Raw genomic sequence first — 20,124 nt, 5'->3', positions numbered from 1 at the left:
CTCAGGACCCGAGCGAATCACCTACAATAGGTGAGGTATTTTTTTCTGTAGATGTATTCCCCTCTCACAGGGGAAGCACAGGTTCCACTTGTCCAATGTCTTAAAAATTTTGCATACTGCCTGAGGGCCATTCTAGCTTTCAGTTCAGAAATAGAAAACAAGCAGATTTTGAACCTTCGCATTGTTAGAAGCTTCACACATATAAAATCTTTCTGTTTACATATGGGAAGCATCTAAAAAGCCTTATTTTCTAAGTGAAAGATCGCAGAAACAAAGGCCGTGGGGATACAGCAGGACTGCATTCTCCACTTTATTGCCACAGATTCAATTGACTAAAGGGTGCTTAAGCGCTACATAAGCACTTCTTGCTATTTCTATGTGAACAAGGACAGTACTATTTAATTTGTGTGGCTTTCAAATAGATACAGGGTGTGACCCAGAGCAGTGAACATTTTGCATTCATTGCTAGGGAGTCTCACAGGTTCTAGAAGGACCAAAAGGGTAAAACTAAACCCCGTTTCATTTCCAGAAAAGTGAATTTTGGGGGGGATTAAGTGGAAGTGACACAGTCCATATAAATTAAGTAGGCAGTTGGTGACATACCTCAGAAATTCATTCTCTCTGTGTTTGTGTGGACTTGAAAAGGTAAGACATCTAAGTGCTCCTTATTTGGAGACAATGGTCATCTTGATTAAAGGGTTATACTAAGGTAAAACTGAAGCACTGGAATGGTATATCCTACTATGAATGACCAAGGTAGAAAAGAAAAATAATTATCATTGCTGTGAACACAGGAACGAAGAGTAACAACATTTTCTCTTACTATTAGCCTGTCCTTACGCTAATAGGCAAAACCAGCTAATCTGAAAACTAAATCAATTCTGTTATGTTTTTTAAAAGCAAGACATTAAACTATTTTCATAGTATGTAAAGCCAAAGGGAATTTATACTGAATCTGTCCCACTAGTTAGCCCTTGTTATATATTTGAAAGGCAGGTAAATGAATGATGAATTATCGATATTTTACAGATAAAGAAAATAAGGAAAAAAGACATGGATGTAAGAGTTTCTGTCATTGTTCTTTGCATTAGGAGTACTTAAACATGTCATCCTTATTTGTACCTCTTGTCATTTCTAAATAGTGTAATAAAAACAAGCATTTTACACTTGGAGTCACGTTGCCACACAAAACAGTATTGCATTTCTGTTCATTACTGCTGTAGAAATGAAAAATTATATATTTTGTAATGCAGTACTGTGAAACTTTTCAGAATTGTTCACTTGCACTTTTTGGATGTAAACGTTTATGCATACACATGTATATGATTATGTATTTACATATTGGGATCATGTAAAAGAAAATTATTCTTGAAAAGGCAGAGGATGGAATAAGGCATGGTATTACGAAAGTAAATGGATTCTTAGAAAAACTTGTTAACAGAATTACAGAACAGTTGAGGCTGGAAGGGACTTCTGGAGGTTATCTTGTCCAAGCCCTCTCCTCAAGCAGAGACACCTAGAGCTGGTTGCCCAGGACCATGTCCAGGTGGCTTTTGAATAACTCCAAGGATAGAGGCTCCACAACCTCCCTCGCAGAGAAAATGTGTTTCCTGATGTTCAGAGGGAACCTCCTGTGTTTCAGTTGGTGCCCATTTGCTTTGGTCCTGTCACTGGGCACCACTGGAAAGTGCCTGGCTCCATCCTCTTTGCACCTTCCCTTCAAGTATAAAAATGCATTGATCACGTCTCTGCCCCAAGCTTTCTCTTCTTTAGGCTGAACAGTCCCAGCTCTCTCAGCTTTTCCTCATAGGAAACATAGTCCAGTCCCTTAACCATCTTTGTGGCCCTTTGTTGGACTCTTTCCAGTATGTCCATGCCTCTCTTGTACCAGGGAGCCCAGAACTGGACACAGGATTCCAGGTGTGGCCTCACCAGTGCTGAGTAGAAGGGAAAGATCACCTCCCTCAGCCTGCTGGTAGTGCTTTGCCTAGGGCAGCCCAAGCTACATTAGCCTTCTTTGTGGCAAGGACACATTGCTGGCTCATGTTCAACTTGGTGTCCACCAGGATCCCTATGTCCTTTTCTGCCAAGCTGCTTTCCAGCTGGGTGGCTTCCAACATTTATTAGTGCAGGGGGTTGTTCCTCCCCAGGTGCAGGATTTAACATTTACCTTTGAACTTCATGAGGTTTTTGTCAGCTCATTTCTCCAGACTATATTGTCTACATGTTCCAGTTTCTCTTAAAAAATGATCAACATTTTTGCTATCTTCATAGTCTTTGGCTACTTCCCGGAGGAAAACAAACAAACCGACCCACCAAAAGGAACAACAAAGCCAAACCAAAACAAAAAACCCCAACAACAACAAACAAACTGACAGCCCTACAAAAGCCAACACAACCTTATTCCTCACAAGTAGAAACTTTCCAATAAATTGTGACCTCCAAGTCTATGGTTTATTCTTTGACAAAAATACAGTCTGCGTTCTTAGCCTGTTTACAGTCATATTTTTTCCTTTCTGAGATATGGCAAATTACTATACTCTTGTGGTATTTTGTTGGTTTCAGTTAGTGCATCCTGATTCCTGAATGCATAGTACTTGTTTGCTCAAACAACATATATATTCCTCTGCTTAAATAGGACTAATTCCTCTTCCTTTCCTTTGCTTCATTTTGGAGTTAGAACATATTGACTAATATTTCAAATGGCCTTTTGTGCCTGTCAGTGAAGAGAACTGCTTTTAATAAAAAAGCAGAGTTTGAAGACGCTCAACAATTAATTTAGTTTTAGTTGACCCTATTGACTATGTTCTTATAAAGCAGCACTGTGCTCCCGCATAACTGTGCACCCCTTCATTATGGTCTCTCAGTGCCACGTGCACATTAATAACCAACGATGGAAGAAGAAGAAGTTTGAGTTACAGGCTGAACTCCAAACTACAGATTTTCTGAAAGTGTCATAGATCATGTTTAATAGCCTGTGGATCAAAATGAAACCCAATATACATCACAGGGGAACTCAATAATTGAAGCATCCCAAGAATGCCTAAGTACTGGAGTCTTGAGGGTACTGGAAGCTTCATTTTGTGCTCAGTTTTTACCTGAATAAAAGCTGTCTCATCCCCCCATCATCTTTTCTTTTTGTAACAAATCATAATCATATTTTAATGCACTGACTTAAATTATTTTATCTGGCATTTAGGAGAGCAACGAACTCCCTTTTCTTCCCCATCCACCTCCTAATTTTCTGTGAAATGAGAAAAACAGTCATTCAGAGGTATTAACATTTCAGAGTGTCTCCAGCACACTCAACTCACAGCTATCTCCTCTCTATGCTGAGTGTCTGCAGAATGGTCCCACAGGGGCACTGAGCATGTTCTCTGGGTCTGTGAATCTGGTCTGCGCACGAGCTCCGAATTTACTCCTTTCATATGAGAAGCCCTGGGGGCTCTCTGAAGGATTGTAACGGGGCCCTTGTTGATGAGAACTCAATAATTTGCAACCTGGGGCTGCACAGCTGGTATCATATGTGTATGGGGAGGATGTATAGTCTTGTCTCAGGAAAAAGGCTGTCACAGAAGGGTTTTGTGGACTTGGCACTCTGTGGTTTATGCAGGGGATAAATTCTATTTGTCTGTGAAAGAGGTGGAAGGAAGGTTGAATTTTGCAGCATTCTACTGACAGAAAAAAAAAAACATTGGATGAAACTGTAGGAAGCCTGGCTGAATCGAGGCCCTTGGGCTTATTGTAGCAAGCTGGGTTGGTGCGGAACGTGCTGGCTGATGCAGAGCCCTCAGTGTTCTGTGTAGCGATGCAGCTGTGCAGCCCAATAAGCCTCATCCCATGGTGGGCAAGGCTGCTCCCCGAGGAGCTGTTGTTTCACCTTGTGCCCATCCTGCAGCTGCCCGAGCTGTGGCTCCCCCCGTCCCTGTGAGGATTTTGGTATGCAGTTCAGAGGATCAGGAAGTTTTGTCTTTTCTGATATACAGCGGGAGTTTGAACCGGATACAGTACATGACTGAGGAATGCAAATGAGGGAATAACAGATGATTTTTAGGTGAAGTGCTTTCAGTGAACATTTTAGGGTACGCTAGGGTGTGACTGCCCAGCTGAGCTGCTGGCTTGATACGTGATAGTTACATATTTTCCTTAACCTTGCTAGTACGTGATATTTCCATGCCGAAGGATATGTGTAGGATAAAAGCAATGCCTGGCCCTCCCATTGGTCCTTTGCATAGGATGAATCTCATTGAGAGCAAAACCAAAGAATGTGGCTAAACAAAACTGTTTTCAGCAGTTGTTTGATTGTTAATGCATGATTTTTCTTGTTTTGCACACAGTAAAACTGCAATGTGAAATGGAAGCCACCACTTCTTGGCTGGCTCCTTTTAAGTGCAACCTCTCCCTCTGCAAGGGTGTGGTAACAGGAGCTTCTCTGAATTCTTTAAATATTGTATGAAGATACTTCAGTATCAGAAATTGCAGATGGGCTGAATGGCAATCTCATGAATGACTAATGAGTGCTGGTGGCATCTGTTGGTAGTGGCCTTTTAAATGAACCCTTTCTACACTACACAATAAAGTTTCCTCTGGTTACAAAACTTTCTGGTGGTATTACAACTATTCTGCCCTGCAAGCTGATACCTGCTGTGGTTTCTGAATGAACCAAGAGGTTACTATCATCCTCTTGGTTTTGGCATGTTTAATAAATAACAGCAGTGCATTGGTTTTAGTGCAATAATAGTGATTACAAGATAAATAGCACAGTGGGTGTTGGGGTTTTTTTTGGTCATTTTATAGGGAATTGGAGAGAAGGAAAATAAAATCTGAGTTTCACCGTTAAATAATAGACCCCTACAGCATGAGTTACAATGTATTTGATGGAAAAGAAGATATCTTTCTGCTTTAGCCAGAAAACAGAATCTGTTTAACAGTATAAGCTTTTATTTTACCTCACAGGAAAGGTAAATTTCTTCTGTAGTTTGAAACACGGGTGACAATTTCAACACTGGTTAAGCCCATTTGGGGAACTATTTCATGGTATTTGTTATATCAGACATAGTTGGGGAACTCCCATGTCACGCGAGGTTGCAAAGAATATGGGCATTAGGGCATATGCAACATTTATAGAGAAGAATGACAAACATTCTTGGGTTACAGGTATTTGATGAACGAATTGTTTAGTGGCTGGTTTAAGGTATGAATGAAACATTTATGGCTTTATAGTTCTGCTTATATTGGACAGCTTACGTAGATTGTGTGGAAGAGCAGTAATGCATAGAAGTGTCCTTTTTTCCTGGTAGTCCAAAAGATGCATTTTTTGGGCACCGGAATAGGAGTGCAAGTACCACAGAGGAAAGCACACTTTCTGCCAAAGAAGAGTGATGAAGATTATGTACTTTCCCTGCCATTCCTCTCTTTTTCTGCCCTTCTCTGCTGCTTGCTGCAGCAGCAGCCCTTGACCAGTGCAGAGTTTGTGCTCCACCATGTGTGCTGGGGGAGATGCATCCGGACAGGGGATGCAATTCCTCTCCCCATTCCCTCTTTTGCTCACAGCAGATGAACCAGCTGCAGTCCCTCCAGAGATATGTGGGAAGGCATCAGCTGGCTTTACCTTTTTCCCTTGAAAGTACATGTAAACTGAATTGTGGCTGCCAGACAGGAACGTATTAGCCACTGTTCAACAAGCTTTATTTTAAAAATAAATGAATAAACTACTTCACATGTTGGCAGCTGATTTGCATCTTATCATAAAACTGAAGCATATGATCAAAAAGAACTAAATAACAGAAGGAATTGCCTGGCCACCTCTGTATTTTGGGTACTTTTCTCTGGGTAGCCTGATGATTTTTGTATAAGCTCATCTTCTAGAAATGCATCTATTCTTGACTGGAAAATGTCAAGAAATGGTAAAACTACCATTTTCCTTGGCACCTTCTTTCAGTGGCTTCCATCCTGTATGAAAGGAGGTTGATTGAGAAGAGAGGAAAAATGTGGTGAAAAAATACCTTTCCACACTAAAATAGCCTTCTCTACTCTATTTTCCCCTTTTCACATACTTATAAGCTATCATCAAGTCACCTCTCATTCCTTTATTTATAACTAAATAGATTCACATCTTTAAGTCTTCACTAGCCATTGAATCATTTCTGTCATCAGCATCCCTCCAGTTTTTCATTGTTGTATGTTTGGGTCTGAACTATGTATTGTTTCCAGCACCTGAGTTTCCACTATTGCATGTGGAGATAATGTTGCCTCCTTAATGCCTCTGTGCTTGTTTATAAAATCGTGGATCTTATTCACTTTTTTTCTTTGACTGTATTTCTTTGGGGCCTTGAGCTGATGAGGCTTTGTAAAATACATATATTGTGATGATGAATGGTAAAATGAAAACTTCTTTTAGGGGTATAAATGATTATTTCAAGAACAAAAGACATCGTCAAGACATTTAGTGGTTTTGTGGAGTTTTTTGCCTTTTATTTATTTTTTTTTTCCCATTGGCCCATGGAAGACAGACTAACATCCTAGATTAACCAGTGGTCCCAGGATCTGGAGAGCTACGTTTAAGAGCAGCCCTGACTGCTCTTATCCACATAAATGACCTAATTACAAAACTTTGCAGTCTGTCTCTTGGCAGAACTTTTTAAAGGTGATTTTGACTCTGATGTAGAGTGAAAAGAATTGCAGAGAACTCAGTTTCTCGCCGGGAAGGATTCTCGGTTTCTGGTATATGACCTGGAAGCTCGTATGAATTTTGTTTTGTTGTTGACTGCTATAGTCTTTTCAGAGTCACTCTTTTTAGGATAGTCATCCATTCTGAGCTATGCGTGGGTTTTTTTCCTGCATACATAACTTACCTTTTGGCTGTATTGCAAAGCCACTGCTGGAGTGGGTGGGTTTGAGCACTCCAGGTCTGCCTTCCTCTGTTTTCTCCCTTTATGAGTCTCTCAGTTGCAAATGGTGTCAGCTGTCATTTATTGACTTCCTGAAAACCAGCAATGGGGATTAGTATCAAGGCTAATCCTGATCTTTGTGAAGCCTCACTAGCAGCAACATTTGATTGATGCCCTACTTACTACCTGTGGAGATATGCTAGTTATTCAAATCTTCCTTGGTTTCGCTTTATTCCTATTGTGTGGTCCTAATTTTTTGTGCTGTTTCTGTGTGAATTTTTCCCGCTATTTGTCATCTAAATGGCTTGTGTAAGGCTTTCTTATTAATGCTGTAAGTGCAAGTAAATCATCAAGAAAATTTGTAATATCAGCAAAATAATGAAGGCAGACTGACCAAAAAAAATTATGTTTGGCAAAGATATAAATGTAACTGAACACAAAAGACTAAATCTTAAATCTGTTTTATCAATTTTAAAATAGCTATATATTCTTATGCTTTAGTTAATTATAAATTAAATCAGAACAAGCATTTCTTTTTTTTTACCTTTATGCTCATATTGGCTTAAGCATCCTTATTTTACTAGGTTCATCTCCTTACCACTTGCAATACTGATGCTTGTTTTCTGAAATTCCAAAGATTCCAAAAATTATCCAAAGATTCAGAGAGCCTTTTTTAATCTTTGGTACAAGCCATCCAGGCTTGTGAGTCTGAAAATTTGCCCTCGGTAGATCTTTGACATCCTGATAGCTGCTGATGGCTTGGAAAATTCATCAGATTTGTGATAGAAATCTCCACGCAGAAATTGAAGACTTATTGAACACTTCTGCCTTGCCTGCATTTTTAATGATTAACCATAGGTTGGGTTTAGCTCGTCCCTAATGTACAGACTAAAGTGTTTCTTCTTTCCTTAGTCCTGTTCATCAAGGGTTTCTTTTCCTCCTGATAAATTTTCTCAGTGTCACATTTGTATTGATTCCTATCTGATCCGTTGCCCCCTTTCAACTTGTTAAATACTGCTTTGCTACCTTTGCTTTGCCAATAAACCTGGATGGGCTTTTAGATAAAGCTGTCTGTGTTGATTGAAGGATTGCAGCTTTTGGCCATCTAATCTCTTCTTAAAGAGCTTTAAGCTTTCATCTATATTTTCCACCTGAAGTTTTTTGGAAATTAGGTCTTTTGAAATACCGTTTGTGATTGGGGCCATCCCTTTCCTTTGGCTGCAGCGAGTATAGTCAGGTTGTGATCAGTTCACAGAGGGCAGTGCTGATCTATAGACCAATGATTATTTTCTCTGTGCCACGGTATGGTTGGAAATGCAGATGTACTGTACTGAGTCCGCACCATGCCTGCTGGTGAGTTGGGACAGGGTGCGTTGCTGTGCAAAACTGATTGTTGTATGACGTGGGGACAGCCCGGACATGCTGGGTCAGTGTGTGTGACAATGGGATGTGGCGACTGGGGAAGGGAAAGAAGGCACAGCCACTGTTGGGTATCTGTGTGTCTTGGCTGCTTCAAGGATGCCTCAGTTCGATTGATATCATGCAGTTTTCTACAGAGACCCTGGGTGTAGCATCTGCGCTTGCTGGAAACAGCTAGGGATGGTGGTTCGCACCTGGCTGTAGGACCTGCCCTGCATGCCCAGCTCTGGGTACTGTGGGTGGGAAACCTGCAGCGCCAGTAGCTGTGTCAGGGCTCAGAGCTCAGGTCCAGCTGGGTGAAGAGCTACAGGTGCATTTGGGGATAACACCTGGAGCACAGCTTTTCCAAGAGAGGCTCTGAAGCTGTCACTAGTAGTAAGGCCAGGGGACCATGGGGTGGCACCAGAAGAACAGCAGTATGTTTGAGCTGCTAATTGCTGCACACAGTGCTCCTGTCTATTCAATGCAGTGAGGAGAAAAGCCTATGTTTGAGGAGGGGAGGAAATTTTTTCCGGTTCTTAAATCAACTTAATTTCTTCAGTAATACTGCCAGCTCTGTCTTGAAGGCATGAGCTGGTAAAGACTAAACTACAGCAAACACAAGTTATCTCCTACTTTTCAGGCAGCATTTGATTTTTTTTTAATTCCTTTGTATAAAATTATGTATTGCTTACAAGGCTTAGATTATGAAGTTATTTTGAATAATTATCACCAAGAGGTCAGTGTCTAATAAAACATGAGACTACTTGTAAAGATTTTACCGTTCTCGTCTTTCTAGGAATTTGAGTGTCTTAAAAAGGGTGTGAATCCAGTAATCCAGTAATGTTTGAGGAGTTAGTATACAGTTTTCACAGCAGTTGAGTGATGGTTTGTGTGGTGGTTTTTTTGTTGTTGTTGTGTTTGGTGTTTTGGTTTGGTTTTTTTTTTTGGGGGGGGGGGGAGGTTTTGTGTGTCTTTTGGTTGGTTGTTTTTTTGTTTGTTGGTTTTTTTTTCCCCTGAGCAGAAATTCAGCTGATGATCTGAATTTCAGATGTGAAGGGATATCTAAAGACATCTCTTCTAGCTAGTTGCTTTATGTGGATTTAAACATGGGTAGGTATTGTATATCAGTGACTACAGAGTACTGGTAAGTCATGGTTCGAAAGTATCTGCCTGCTCCTTGACCTGGCCTCACAAGAAAATGGGGAGAAGTAGAATTTTTCCGTGTCAAAAGAAGGCTGTTCCACTGTCTACAGGCAAAAGCTGCTTCCAAGTGTCTCCTGAAAGTTCTCTTGCTAAAGATGTGTGTTGTTTTGTTTCAGTCTTTTTTAAGTTCCTTGATGTGAAGATATGGAGTTTCTGTGTGTTGAGGTACAGCATGCTTTCTGAAACGTGAGGCTACTTGCCAAGATCTGGCCTTGCTTGGCCACTACTGTTGGAAAGCATTGTCCAAGTTATCCTGAGTCATCTGCAATGGTCAAAACCTAAAGCTGCTGGGGACTTTCATCCCCAATGGTACTGGTGGTCCAGTTGTATTATTGATTTACCAGCCTTGAAGTTCCCATTGCATGGTTGAGTGCTGAAGTACAATCAGAATTCGGGGTTTAGTTATAACAACACATATCATTCATTTTTGTAAGTGAAAAATTTTGCAAATAGTCTTTCTGACAATCTTGACAAAAAAATCAAACAACAATGAAATGAAATGAATGTGACAATTAGACACGTGAAAAAGCCACAAAGACCTGAGGAAAGGGGTCCCTGCCTGAAACCGTGTTGCGTTTTCTCACTAAGTAATTTGGCCTGAAAAAGATACTACTTCATTATGCAGGTTTTGCTTTCCAGATCATCGTAGCCACAGGCTACTAGAAAACAGTGTCATCATGAAACAACTGGCTTTCATCAGGCAGCTAGGGGCATCTGGAAATTGCCGCTTTTTCAAGTTCACTAAGCCAATGTGAGGTCTTCTCAAAGTGATGGAAACAACTGTTAAATCTGCTGCTGCTTAACTTTAAATCGGGAAGACACTCCTTAAATTTGTGCAGTTCCTTAATTCATGCACTAGATGGTGGTCAAAAGCAGCCCAAGTTGTATGCTCGCTTCTGCTTCCCAAGGTCACAGCTGACAGTGGAAAATGAACACACAGGAGTCTGACCGGTTTTCCTGACAAGCTTTTAAACTTTTTCCTCTGTCCATGAATAATTAATGCATTTAGCAGAATCCTTTAAAGATTAAGGTAGAAATTAAAGTGTTTAGTAGCACTGCTAAACTCACATAACCTGTTGGAACTGTGATTTTTAAATCAGTTGTTTGATAAACACGTAGGAAGTACTTGTGTCTGTTTGATCACGAAACATTCATTAAATATCCCATAACTTCAAGCTGAGGTTAGTGTTGTTTCCACAATACAGGAATTCAAATATTCTAGTTCTTAAAATAGTTGCTATAGACTGAAACTCGGTTTCTGAATGCACAAATTAATTACCGGCGGTTAACACAAGGTAGTAATGGAAAAGGGTGAACACTACTTTGAAAACATGATTAGAGATTTTTGTAAGATTAAAACCAAACCAGGCAGAAACCATTTCCATACTGCCCACCCTGAAATTATAAAAGCTGCTCTAATCCTGTACCTTGGGAATACTGCTGGCTTCAGCAGGTAAGATTGCAACATGTATTTTGGATTCTGTAACTGGGAAAATGCATGCCACTGAAAAGAATCACTCAAAAATACTCCTTTGACCAAAAAAAGAGAAGGAGCTAAACCACTACGTCATTGCTGCTCTAATTTAAAAACTTCTGCTATTAAAAGTAAAGGAGGCACAAGATGTTAGAGCCTCTCTGTAGGTCTGCAGGAGGAGACTGTGATGCCCCATCAGTCCTCAGGCAAAGCAGTTCCCTGGACCTCTGGTTGCACAATGCAATGAATAGCCTTCCACCCACTGCACCTCCTCTCCACTGTCCTAGGTGGAAGAAGGGCACGTCTGATAGCTCATATGCTGCTGAAGTGAGTGTTTGAAATATTAATCTCCAGGGTGGATTGACAGGGGAGGCCAGCAGTGGGAAGGAAATGGTGAAGGGAGTAAATGAGAGAACTTGAGTTTTAGGACACATTACACTTAAAATTCTGAGGCCGTTCAACTGATATTTAACAGAAAGAATTAGATTTATAATTTAAAGTAAGTTCTGAAGTAAAATAATTGGACTGGTGAAGCAATCTAACTCTCACTAAATTGCTTTCCAGGGAGCCTATCCTGAATGGGGCTGCACAGCTCCTTCTGATATTTAAGCATCCTCAGGTCTCCTTGACTTGAGCGGGAATTAAACTCATTGAACCCGTCACCAGGCAATTAGCTCCTTATAGGTCTCATTTTTCTGCTGCAAAGTGGTAGGTGCCTTTCCCTTCAGTCAGCAGCCATACCCTGTGATCCTCAAGTTCAAACCTTAGCATGCATGTACCATTTAATGGTTCTTTTGTGAGACATGTACTCAAGCATTGGTGCATATATTCTGTTCCTTACTACTTTCTGTGGATAGAATCCTCGAGAGTTTTGTTATACTGACCACACTTGTAGTGTCTTTATCCCATGAGAAGAAGTTGCCTGGTGGTTCTTATCAAGTACAGGGGTGGAGAATTATTTTTCTTTCTATATCTACATGGTGCCCAGCACAATGTCTCCTAGGCGTGATGACGGCCGAGCATTGTCACAGTGTCATTGCTCTCTCAGGCCAGAGCTGGAGTGAATAGTAATGGAAGAGTACAGAGATCTTAGTATCCTTATCTGCTGTTCAAGCATGAAGCACATGCAAACTGTAGGAAATTTTTTATTGTGTCAAAGTTATTCACCGTTTAAGAGAAGATGTGTTGAACAAGTGTGCATAACCAAGAAGTGTTCCCAACCGTGAGTCTTCCCATTTGACTCAGCCACTGGAAAATGTGCAAGAACAATTATAAGACCCAGATTTTGCCCTACTGTTAGCACTGCACAGTACCGCTTTTTGTAGTTTGGAATATTCGATCTGAAGCAGAGAGGATTGTTTGCTGACTAACATACCTTTCACGATGAATACAGCCTCCTCATGCAAAATGGCTTCCTTCTTTATCCAAGCAGAACTCCAGTGTGGTGTGGTTATTTTTTATTTTTTTTTATTTTTTCCTCCTTGAGTATGGGCTAAATGAGGTTGGTCTGAAGTAATTCTGAGCTATGAAACAAGAAAATTAAAGAATCCTATAATCAGTTGCTAGTCAGACAGAAACACAGGTAGCTGATGGTATAGGGATATATTTGGTGACTTCTATTTCTAAATGATGTACACATTGCAGACACACAGCGGAATTGTGATTTCATTGGTAGCTTTCATATTAAAATCTTTATGCAGGAGGCACACCTGGAGCTCCACATTAGATTTTATGGCAAAAGGTGCTATTGAATGTGATTGAAGGTATCACAGTATGCCTCTTAACATTTCTGCTGTAATTCTGAGTGTTCCTGTCTTCCGTGTTATCTTCTTGTTTCCCAAATGTTTATCAGAACTATTTTCACAATTTATTTCTAATTTTTTGCTTGCAGTAATATGCAAAAAAAAAAAAAAAATGATTACACCTTGCATTCTGAAAGGCTATTCATTGCTTTCATGTGTGTAATTCATACTGGTGTCACACTCTGGACTTCAATTGGAATTCTGCCTCCATCACTCTCATAGCTTAAAAAACAAACACTAAATAAAACATGTGGCTTTGTCACAAAGATAAACCAAAATCAGAGAGGCAAATTAAGTTAGAACCATAAACACTCTCTGAATGCAATCTACATTCTGAAACAATCATAATTTAGACATGTACCACTAAACAAATATGGGAAAGCTAAGGCGTTAGTGTTGAAAACCTTAGCTGTTTCTGTCTAAGCAAGCTGTATGGGACTTGCCTACTAAAATGTGCCATGTAAAAATAAAGCTGTTAAGGCAAGGTTGACATCATCATTTTTCTTTGCAGATCAGGTGTTAGTTTCTGGCACTAAATTTTAGAGTTGAAATAAATTAATGCAAAAACCAAGGTTAGACCATTCACCTATTTTCTTAGTTCAAAGTCAAGCCATCACAAAACGAAGAAAAGGAATGCACCATTCTGAAATACAATAGTGTTATTGGTAATATATTAAAATCCAACACATTTTAAAAAATACTTCTGTCAAAATAATTATTTACATTGAATTCTGTCTTCCAAGGAAAAGAGTACTTAATCCAGCAATGCATTTAAGCTTATGACCGATTTCAAGCATGAGAACACAGAAGTACTCGCACGCTTGAAGTTAGGCACACGATTAATTGGACAAGGTTAATAGCCATGCTGAGACGAGATCAAGCATTTGGCTATAAGGACCTGACTCTGCCAGTCATCCTTGCGTTCTTTTTCTGCAGTAAGACACCTATGAGATTTCATCCCATTCAGCACGAGAGTAGTGTAGCCAAATGCTACTTATGCCTCAAATCTAAGAGATGAAATCTTAAGCTCCAGGGTCAGGCCTTCTCCCTTAATATTGCATCCCACAGACTGCTTTGGCAGCTTAAGTTTCACGGGGGGTTTGATGGAAAGTGTCCTCTAGGGAGATTACTTTGCAGGTGTGATGGGAGAAGGGCCATTAAGGGTGAATAGTCAGGCTTAGCCTAGTTAGCACAAGGAGAGAAACCCTGCATTTTACCAGCTGCAGTTGATATTCTTCCTGAGTTCAAACCTTTGAAATAAATCAGGAAGACTAGGGACCTCAACCCAAGCTTCCCTATGTCATAGATGAATGCTCCAAGCTGCAGACTTTTGAGGGATTTAAGTCTTGCTCTGATTCTGCTAAGTGTTCCTAACCTACGGGTCTCAGTGCACAGTCGGCCTTTAAACCTGCAGGTGTGAGCTTTAATATTTCTTTGGGCAGGCAGTGGGAAGGCAGGCAAGGGTGCCAAACTGAGGTACTTCAAAAAAACCTCATAAGTCACAAAATACAGTTCCTGCCCAAATCTGCTATATTTCTGAGTGTGACCTCAACCCTTTTTTGTCTCTGTTTTCAGGTTGCTCCTATAATTAAAGAAAGGATGATGAAGAAGGGCAGCATGATGCTTGGATACCAGCCTCACCAGGGCAAAGTCAACTTCTTCCGCCAGGTGGTGATCAGCCCTCATGTTAGTCGAGAGGACATGGACTTCCTGCTGGATGAAATTGAACTGCTTGCTAAGGATTTGTAGGTGTAGCTCCACAGCACCAGGCTCTGCTCACGTGTGATATTTATGGAGAAAGAATAGCAGCAGCATTCTGGTGCTATTTTGTGAAAGGTAGTGAAAAGCTTGACATGTAGTTTGGAAACTGTCATTTTACAAAGTGATATTGAGAGCTTTGCAGGTAGAACACCCCTTCGCAGGAAAGTATTTGCTGATGGGGGCTGAAGGCGGCCAGGGACAGGCCAGTGCTTGCAGCACCACTGCTGCCATTCTGAGAAGTGTTTCCTCGAGAAGGCAGCACTTCTCAAAATGCTGTCTAGGTCCCTCGGAGGGCAGCTATTTATGGGGTACCTGTGCACAGTGTAGCTCAAACTGACCACTTACATACGCAAGCAATATTCCTCTGAAGTTACTATTAGGAGTGGATTTAGCTCAGTGAGCTTTAAAATGCTAGTAAATACTCTATCTACTCTGTCAATATTTTAGTTTGGTATGTGTTTAAGGGTAGAGGCTTGGTTGGTAATTACACTGACTGAACATCATGGACTTGCTCCTCAAAGCCCCTAACTAGGTGTATTGTTCAGGTTTTCCACCATGAGCGCAGTCAACGTGGGGTTGTGCATTCACCATCCTGGGAGGTTTGCAGGACCTGCTTGCACAAAGCCCCAAGCAATTAAAATTGACCCTGATTTGAGCAGGTGGAACCAGATGACCTACTAAGTTCCCTTCCAATCTTATTGATTTTGAGATTCTATGAAATACAAGGATTGGGCCCAGTCAGTGTTTGCCAGTGTTACCCACCCAAAATATCACCACGGAGCTGAGGATATTGGAATAGCACTTAAGACTTCTTACCTCTTTGTTAACAGGAGTTGCCTGTCATTTCTGAACTGCTGTTCACCTTTCTCAGTTTTTAAAGCAATAAGGTTTATTTAGCAACTTTTAGATGCACTTCCAAATTCTATCAGAGAAAAAAAATATATTTACATGAAAGAGATGTATTTTTTATGTATAGTGACCGTATGTTAAGAGTATAGCAAAATTATGTATTTGTTATTGTCTGTCTGAATTTTCTTACAGATTTGAGATGACTCAGTCTTATGTTATCAGTGTATAATTTATATTTTGGCACTGAGATTGAGGTGGTGGTGGTCAGTGAATGCTTGCTTGTGAGTTTTGGATATGAACAGTTTGAATATTTCTGGACAACCCGAAACTGAGAAATTAAATTCTAAACTTTATGTTTTTGTTAAGAATTACGGTTTACTTTTGATCTGCTTTTATTCTACAAAATCATCCATTTTATAAAGATAGACATTTACTTCCTGAGCTGAAGTTCTTGGAAATAACCATGTCTTTTACCTTGTAATCAATGCCTACTTTAATGTTTGTTCCTTATTCTGCATTTGAGGTGGCACTGACCAATATGAACCTTTCTGCTATCATGTTTTCTGTCCTGCTTAAAGCTGTCTTTAAACACAAGGCTTTCTTGTTTTCATTTCCTACATTGTACTAGGACCCAGCATTTGCGTGACATTCCTACTTCTAATCTCTAGGACGATGGTATGGCAAGTTGAAGGAAGTCGTGATACCCAAAGAGGTCACATTATCAGAACAGTAGATAGGAGCAAGAGTCACCCTGCACCACTTGACAGGTGCCTTTAACAGTGTCCTGGAAGTGAGTATTCTTGTGCTGTTGCCGTAAGCCACTAGACTTTAAGCCAAAACCCATGCTGATATTAATACGAAAATAAATATTGCAATATGGGCCCTGAATTCTGCCCTGTAATACCCACAGATAACTTCATCATGTATTGCCTTGTGCTTCCCGCTTTGCCAGCGCTCATGATCCTAATTTCAGGGCCCTTAAGACTTCTTGAGCCTCCCAGCCACTCCAGGTGGATTGCAGATTGGACAAGGGCTGCTGGATGGACAGGGTGACTTTGCCGTTGCTTCTGGAGTTAGACAGGACTGTCACCCTTTCTCCTTCTCTTTTTTGACCTTGAAGGGAATGACAGAATACAGTGTCAGGATGTTTTGATTATGGTCCATATTCTTGGTGAGTACTTGATTTTTGATTCAGAGGGAGCTTTGTCACCTTCCATCAGCTGAGAATTTGGTCTGTGGTGTTTTGTGACACCACTGCTATCAGAGAAGTGCTACTGTCTTGTTTCTCTTCGTGGTGTTTGCGCATTTCTCGGTTTCCAGATACTGTGACACTTATGGGACATGTCAAACTGAAGTAACACAGTTCCTTTCTATAGCACTAGTGGCTGTAGTATTTTTAAATGAGAGCAAAATATAATTTCTTCAATGTTTGCAGAAAATAGGTCTCCGATCAACATGTGCACTGATTTCCTCAAAGGTATAGGTTAACCTTCCAGTGTGATGTGAATACCTTATCTAATCTCCATACATTTTCTATTATTTATGACCCCTTATCGCGTCTCAGGTGTGCAATATGATGGTCTCATTTCAGGACTAATGTCATTTTCTCATGGTTGCCTATCTAGGAAAAGTATGTACAAAATGTCTATTTTGTAGCTGGTGATTTTAATAAAAAGTGAAGGAAATGACACCCTTATCAATACAGTCTGTGTTTGTCATTTTTCAATCTAAAACTGCAGAGATATATATGTGAAGAAGGTACCTACAAGCACTCCAGGTAGAGAAAAAGCATACTGCCAGCACAGTGTTAAAATGTGAAAGCCAGTTTAACTCTGCTTCAGGATGTGGTTTATTTATGTGCTGTGCCCATATAATCCTTAATAAACATCTTGGATGAAATCGCGTTAAATTTATCTTACTCTTGCTTACAAATGCCAAAGCTAAATTGTCTTTGGAGAATTGGCCATTTAATTTATTTTTTTGCTATTCTAGTGAGATGGGGTCGGGCCATGAGTTTCCTCTGCTTGTTGCTGACAAGCACCATCTCTCAGGGTGGGAAACCAAGTTCTGGAAATAGTGAGGTACAGGTAGAAATCAGTGTAGAAGCTGATCCATTGGCTGCTTGTAATTTCTTGTGTCTACTTCTAATCATCTTTTTTCAATAGGAAAGGAAGGAAATACTTAGACAGAAGGGATGCTGAAGCAGTTTTTGCTCTTAGTGCATCTTGTGAGAACAAGAAATGTCCTTTAAGAAAAGTCGGGTAAAAATGGTAGAGTTGCATTCCCAGAATGCCAGGTAAAAGCCTGTAGAAACCTGAGGCTTCCTCATACAATACAGCTCACAGCATGAGTTCGTGCTCAAATAATTTTCATCTTTAAATCCTTGGACAGTATGATTTGGTTTACCAAACTGATATGAACTGTTGAAGGCAGAGTAGAATAATTAAGAAATACTGAATGCCAAGTTCTGCTTTCTCCTGTTATGTCACATATGAACTTGATGACAAGCCAAAGGTAAGCTAAAAGTGTCATTTGAGTAGCTGATTTTCAACCATGCCAAATCTGCCCAGCCCCTCTTCCCTGTTGGCTGCTTCCATGGGCTTTCAAGGGGAGAGTGAAGTGTGTGCACCCTGGAAATCAGCTGTAGGTGAGGCCCACTCACACACCTGCCCTCCTTCCTGTGGCATAATTGGTAAATGCTGATAAATGGGTTGAGTTTATAAGCACTGTGTCTAGTGCAGTATCTGCTAAATATTGTTACTGTTACATCCTGAAATAATGCAATTACACACATTCATTATGTCTTAATTGCACATGCTAATTGCAGGTTAGATGCCATCAAAGCAGCACTGCCTGGCAAACGCACTGTGCAAACCAGGAGAAACCCTGGTGGAGGGGTTTTCTTTCTTTAAATTGAATCTACTCTCCCACAATTACATGTTTTTGCTTCAGATGTACAATTAGATGTTATTACTCTAATTCTGTAACTACACAATAATCAACCAAAGATTACTTTAAGAGGCAAAACAAAACAAGGAAATTTGCACAGCAAGAGGTACAATAAAGAGAATGTCAAAGGTTTCAAGGCAAACCCAGAGAAGGAAACAATGGTCATGCAAATGATTAACCTCTGCTAAATCCAATGTACGTGAACAGGTCACATGGTTGTGCCGCAGGAGTGGAGCGGCGAAGCAGCACCGATCACGGAGACATGAAAGAACTTGCTTATACCCTGACACGGCAGCGATCTGCCCCAACATAGCCTGGCCCATCCACTGATCCTAGACGAGGCCTTCCAGAATGCAGGACACTTTGTCGTAGAGTAAGGATGGATGTTTGTTTAAGGATGTCCAGTTTGTTTTAAAGCAGTCTCAAGAAGAAAAGTGATACTGAAAGGGTAGTCTTGATAAAGTCCAACAGCGATGACCGCTTTAAGCCTTAAGTAGCCCATGTACAATTGAAGTACAATTGATCGCATTTTAAAAAATCATTTAAAAACAACAGTAAAATCTTTATTTTATGGAGGACAAACACAAATAATAGAAAGTGAAGGACATAGACTGTTAATAGTCCTTAGGTCTTGCCCACCATCCCTTCCATGTTCCCTCTGCACACGCTTGCCTGTAAGTGATGCTTTTGTCCCCGTTGACCCCCCAGGATCAAAGTTGATCATGTCAAGTCAGTCTTGCTGTTTGGCTGCCATCAGGGTTTATTGACATTATGGGTTTATTAACCTTCCCCTAGGGATTGCTTTGTGGTTGAAGAGGGCAACACCCTCTTAGCAGTTACAGTGACATATGCGATGCCCCTCTGGAGTAGAAGCTGAGCGTGCAAGAGCTCCCAGAGGAAGCGGGTAGAGAAGATTCAGGTAGCCATCAACAAGTTCCCTTGCACCTCAGAGACCTGCTTTTCTCCTGAATTTGAAGCCCCTCAAGCCCATCTCAGTGCAATTCTGACTCTCGCAGCAGGCCTGTCTTTATGGTCTCCTGCTATTTGGATCTTTAGCCTCAGTCCTGCCTTTGTGCAGGAAACCGGCAGCAGGTAGCAATGGGAGAAGAAATAGAGCTGTAAAGAAAATAAAAGCTGAGATTATAGTTACAGAGTACACTGAATGCTCCCACAACAGTGTTTGCCCAGAGTAACTTGGTTTCACAGGGGCTTTGCTGTGAGCTGTGTGTACAAGGTAAGAACTGGAGAGAAGGGGCTGGCATTGCAGTGGGCCTGAGTTTGCCCCTCTGAGAGGACTCATTTGTAGACATGGAGCTAATTTGGAAATAGCCTTATAATTGCTACTCAGGAGAGAAAAGGTCTCAGGCTTCCACTGCCTCTCACAGAAGTGCTATAGGTCATACACACCACATGGGATTGCATACACACCTTTGGCCCTCACCGTATTTAGGTACGTGGCTTTAGAGGGACTTGGAGGACCAAAGCTAAGGGCCCAAGTCCAGAAACAGGCAGCAGGGTCAGTTCCCCTTGGGGAACCGTATGGCATCTCCAAGCTGGGTGCTTGAAGTAGTCTAGTGGAAGGTATCACCTGCCACCCACGAGACTTGGTTAATGCTGGCCAGGTGCAATTTCTATTGCATTTCATTTTAACCTGACTGCCAAACCAGTCTCCCTCTCTGATTGGACAGAAGTCTTGGTTACATCTTCCTCAGAAGATAAAACCTTCCTTTTTTGTCCCACTTTTGTATTTTATGTAGAAGTGTCTGTTGGAGTTTCATTTTCTCATATTGGCAGA

At 40.8% G+C, this 20,124-nt stretch overlaps 1 protein-coding gene across 3 annotated transcripts in view; it reads left to right on the top strand.

Annotated features, from left to right (window-relative positions):
- The window catches only part of GADL1 (glutamate decarboxylase like 1), a 103,379-nt gene extending 86,378 nt beyond the window's left edge, over window positions 1-17,001 (top strand). For all 3 annotated transcript variants that reach the window (XM_065627559.1, XM_065627558.1, XM_065627557.1), the window contains exon 15: window positions 14,346-17,001. In XM_065627559.1, the coding sequence (XP_065483631.1) occupies window positions 14,346-14,519 (174 nt within the window). In that variant the 3' untranslated portion in view covers window positions 14,520-17,001. The remainder of the gene's footprint in view (window positions 1-14,345) is intronic.
- The last annotated feature ends 3,123 nt before the right edge of the window (window positions 17,002-20,124 follow it).

Source organism: Caloenas nicobarica, chromosome 2 (assembly GCF_036013445.1).
Source record: "Caloenas nicobarica isolate bCalNic1 chromosome 2, bCalNic1.hap1, whole genome shotgun sequence".
NCBI lineage: Eukaryota > Metazoa > Chordata > Aves > Columbiformes > Columbidae > Caloenas > Caloenas nicobarica.
Note: the sequence above shows the minus strand (reverse complement) of the source record. Positions and strands in the feature narration are given on the sequence as shown.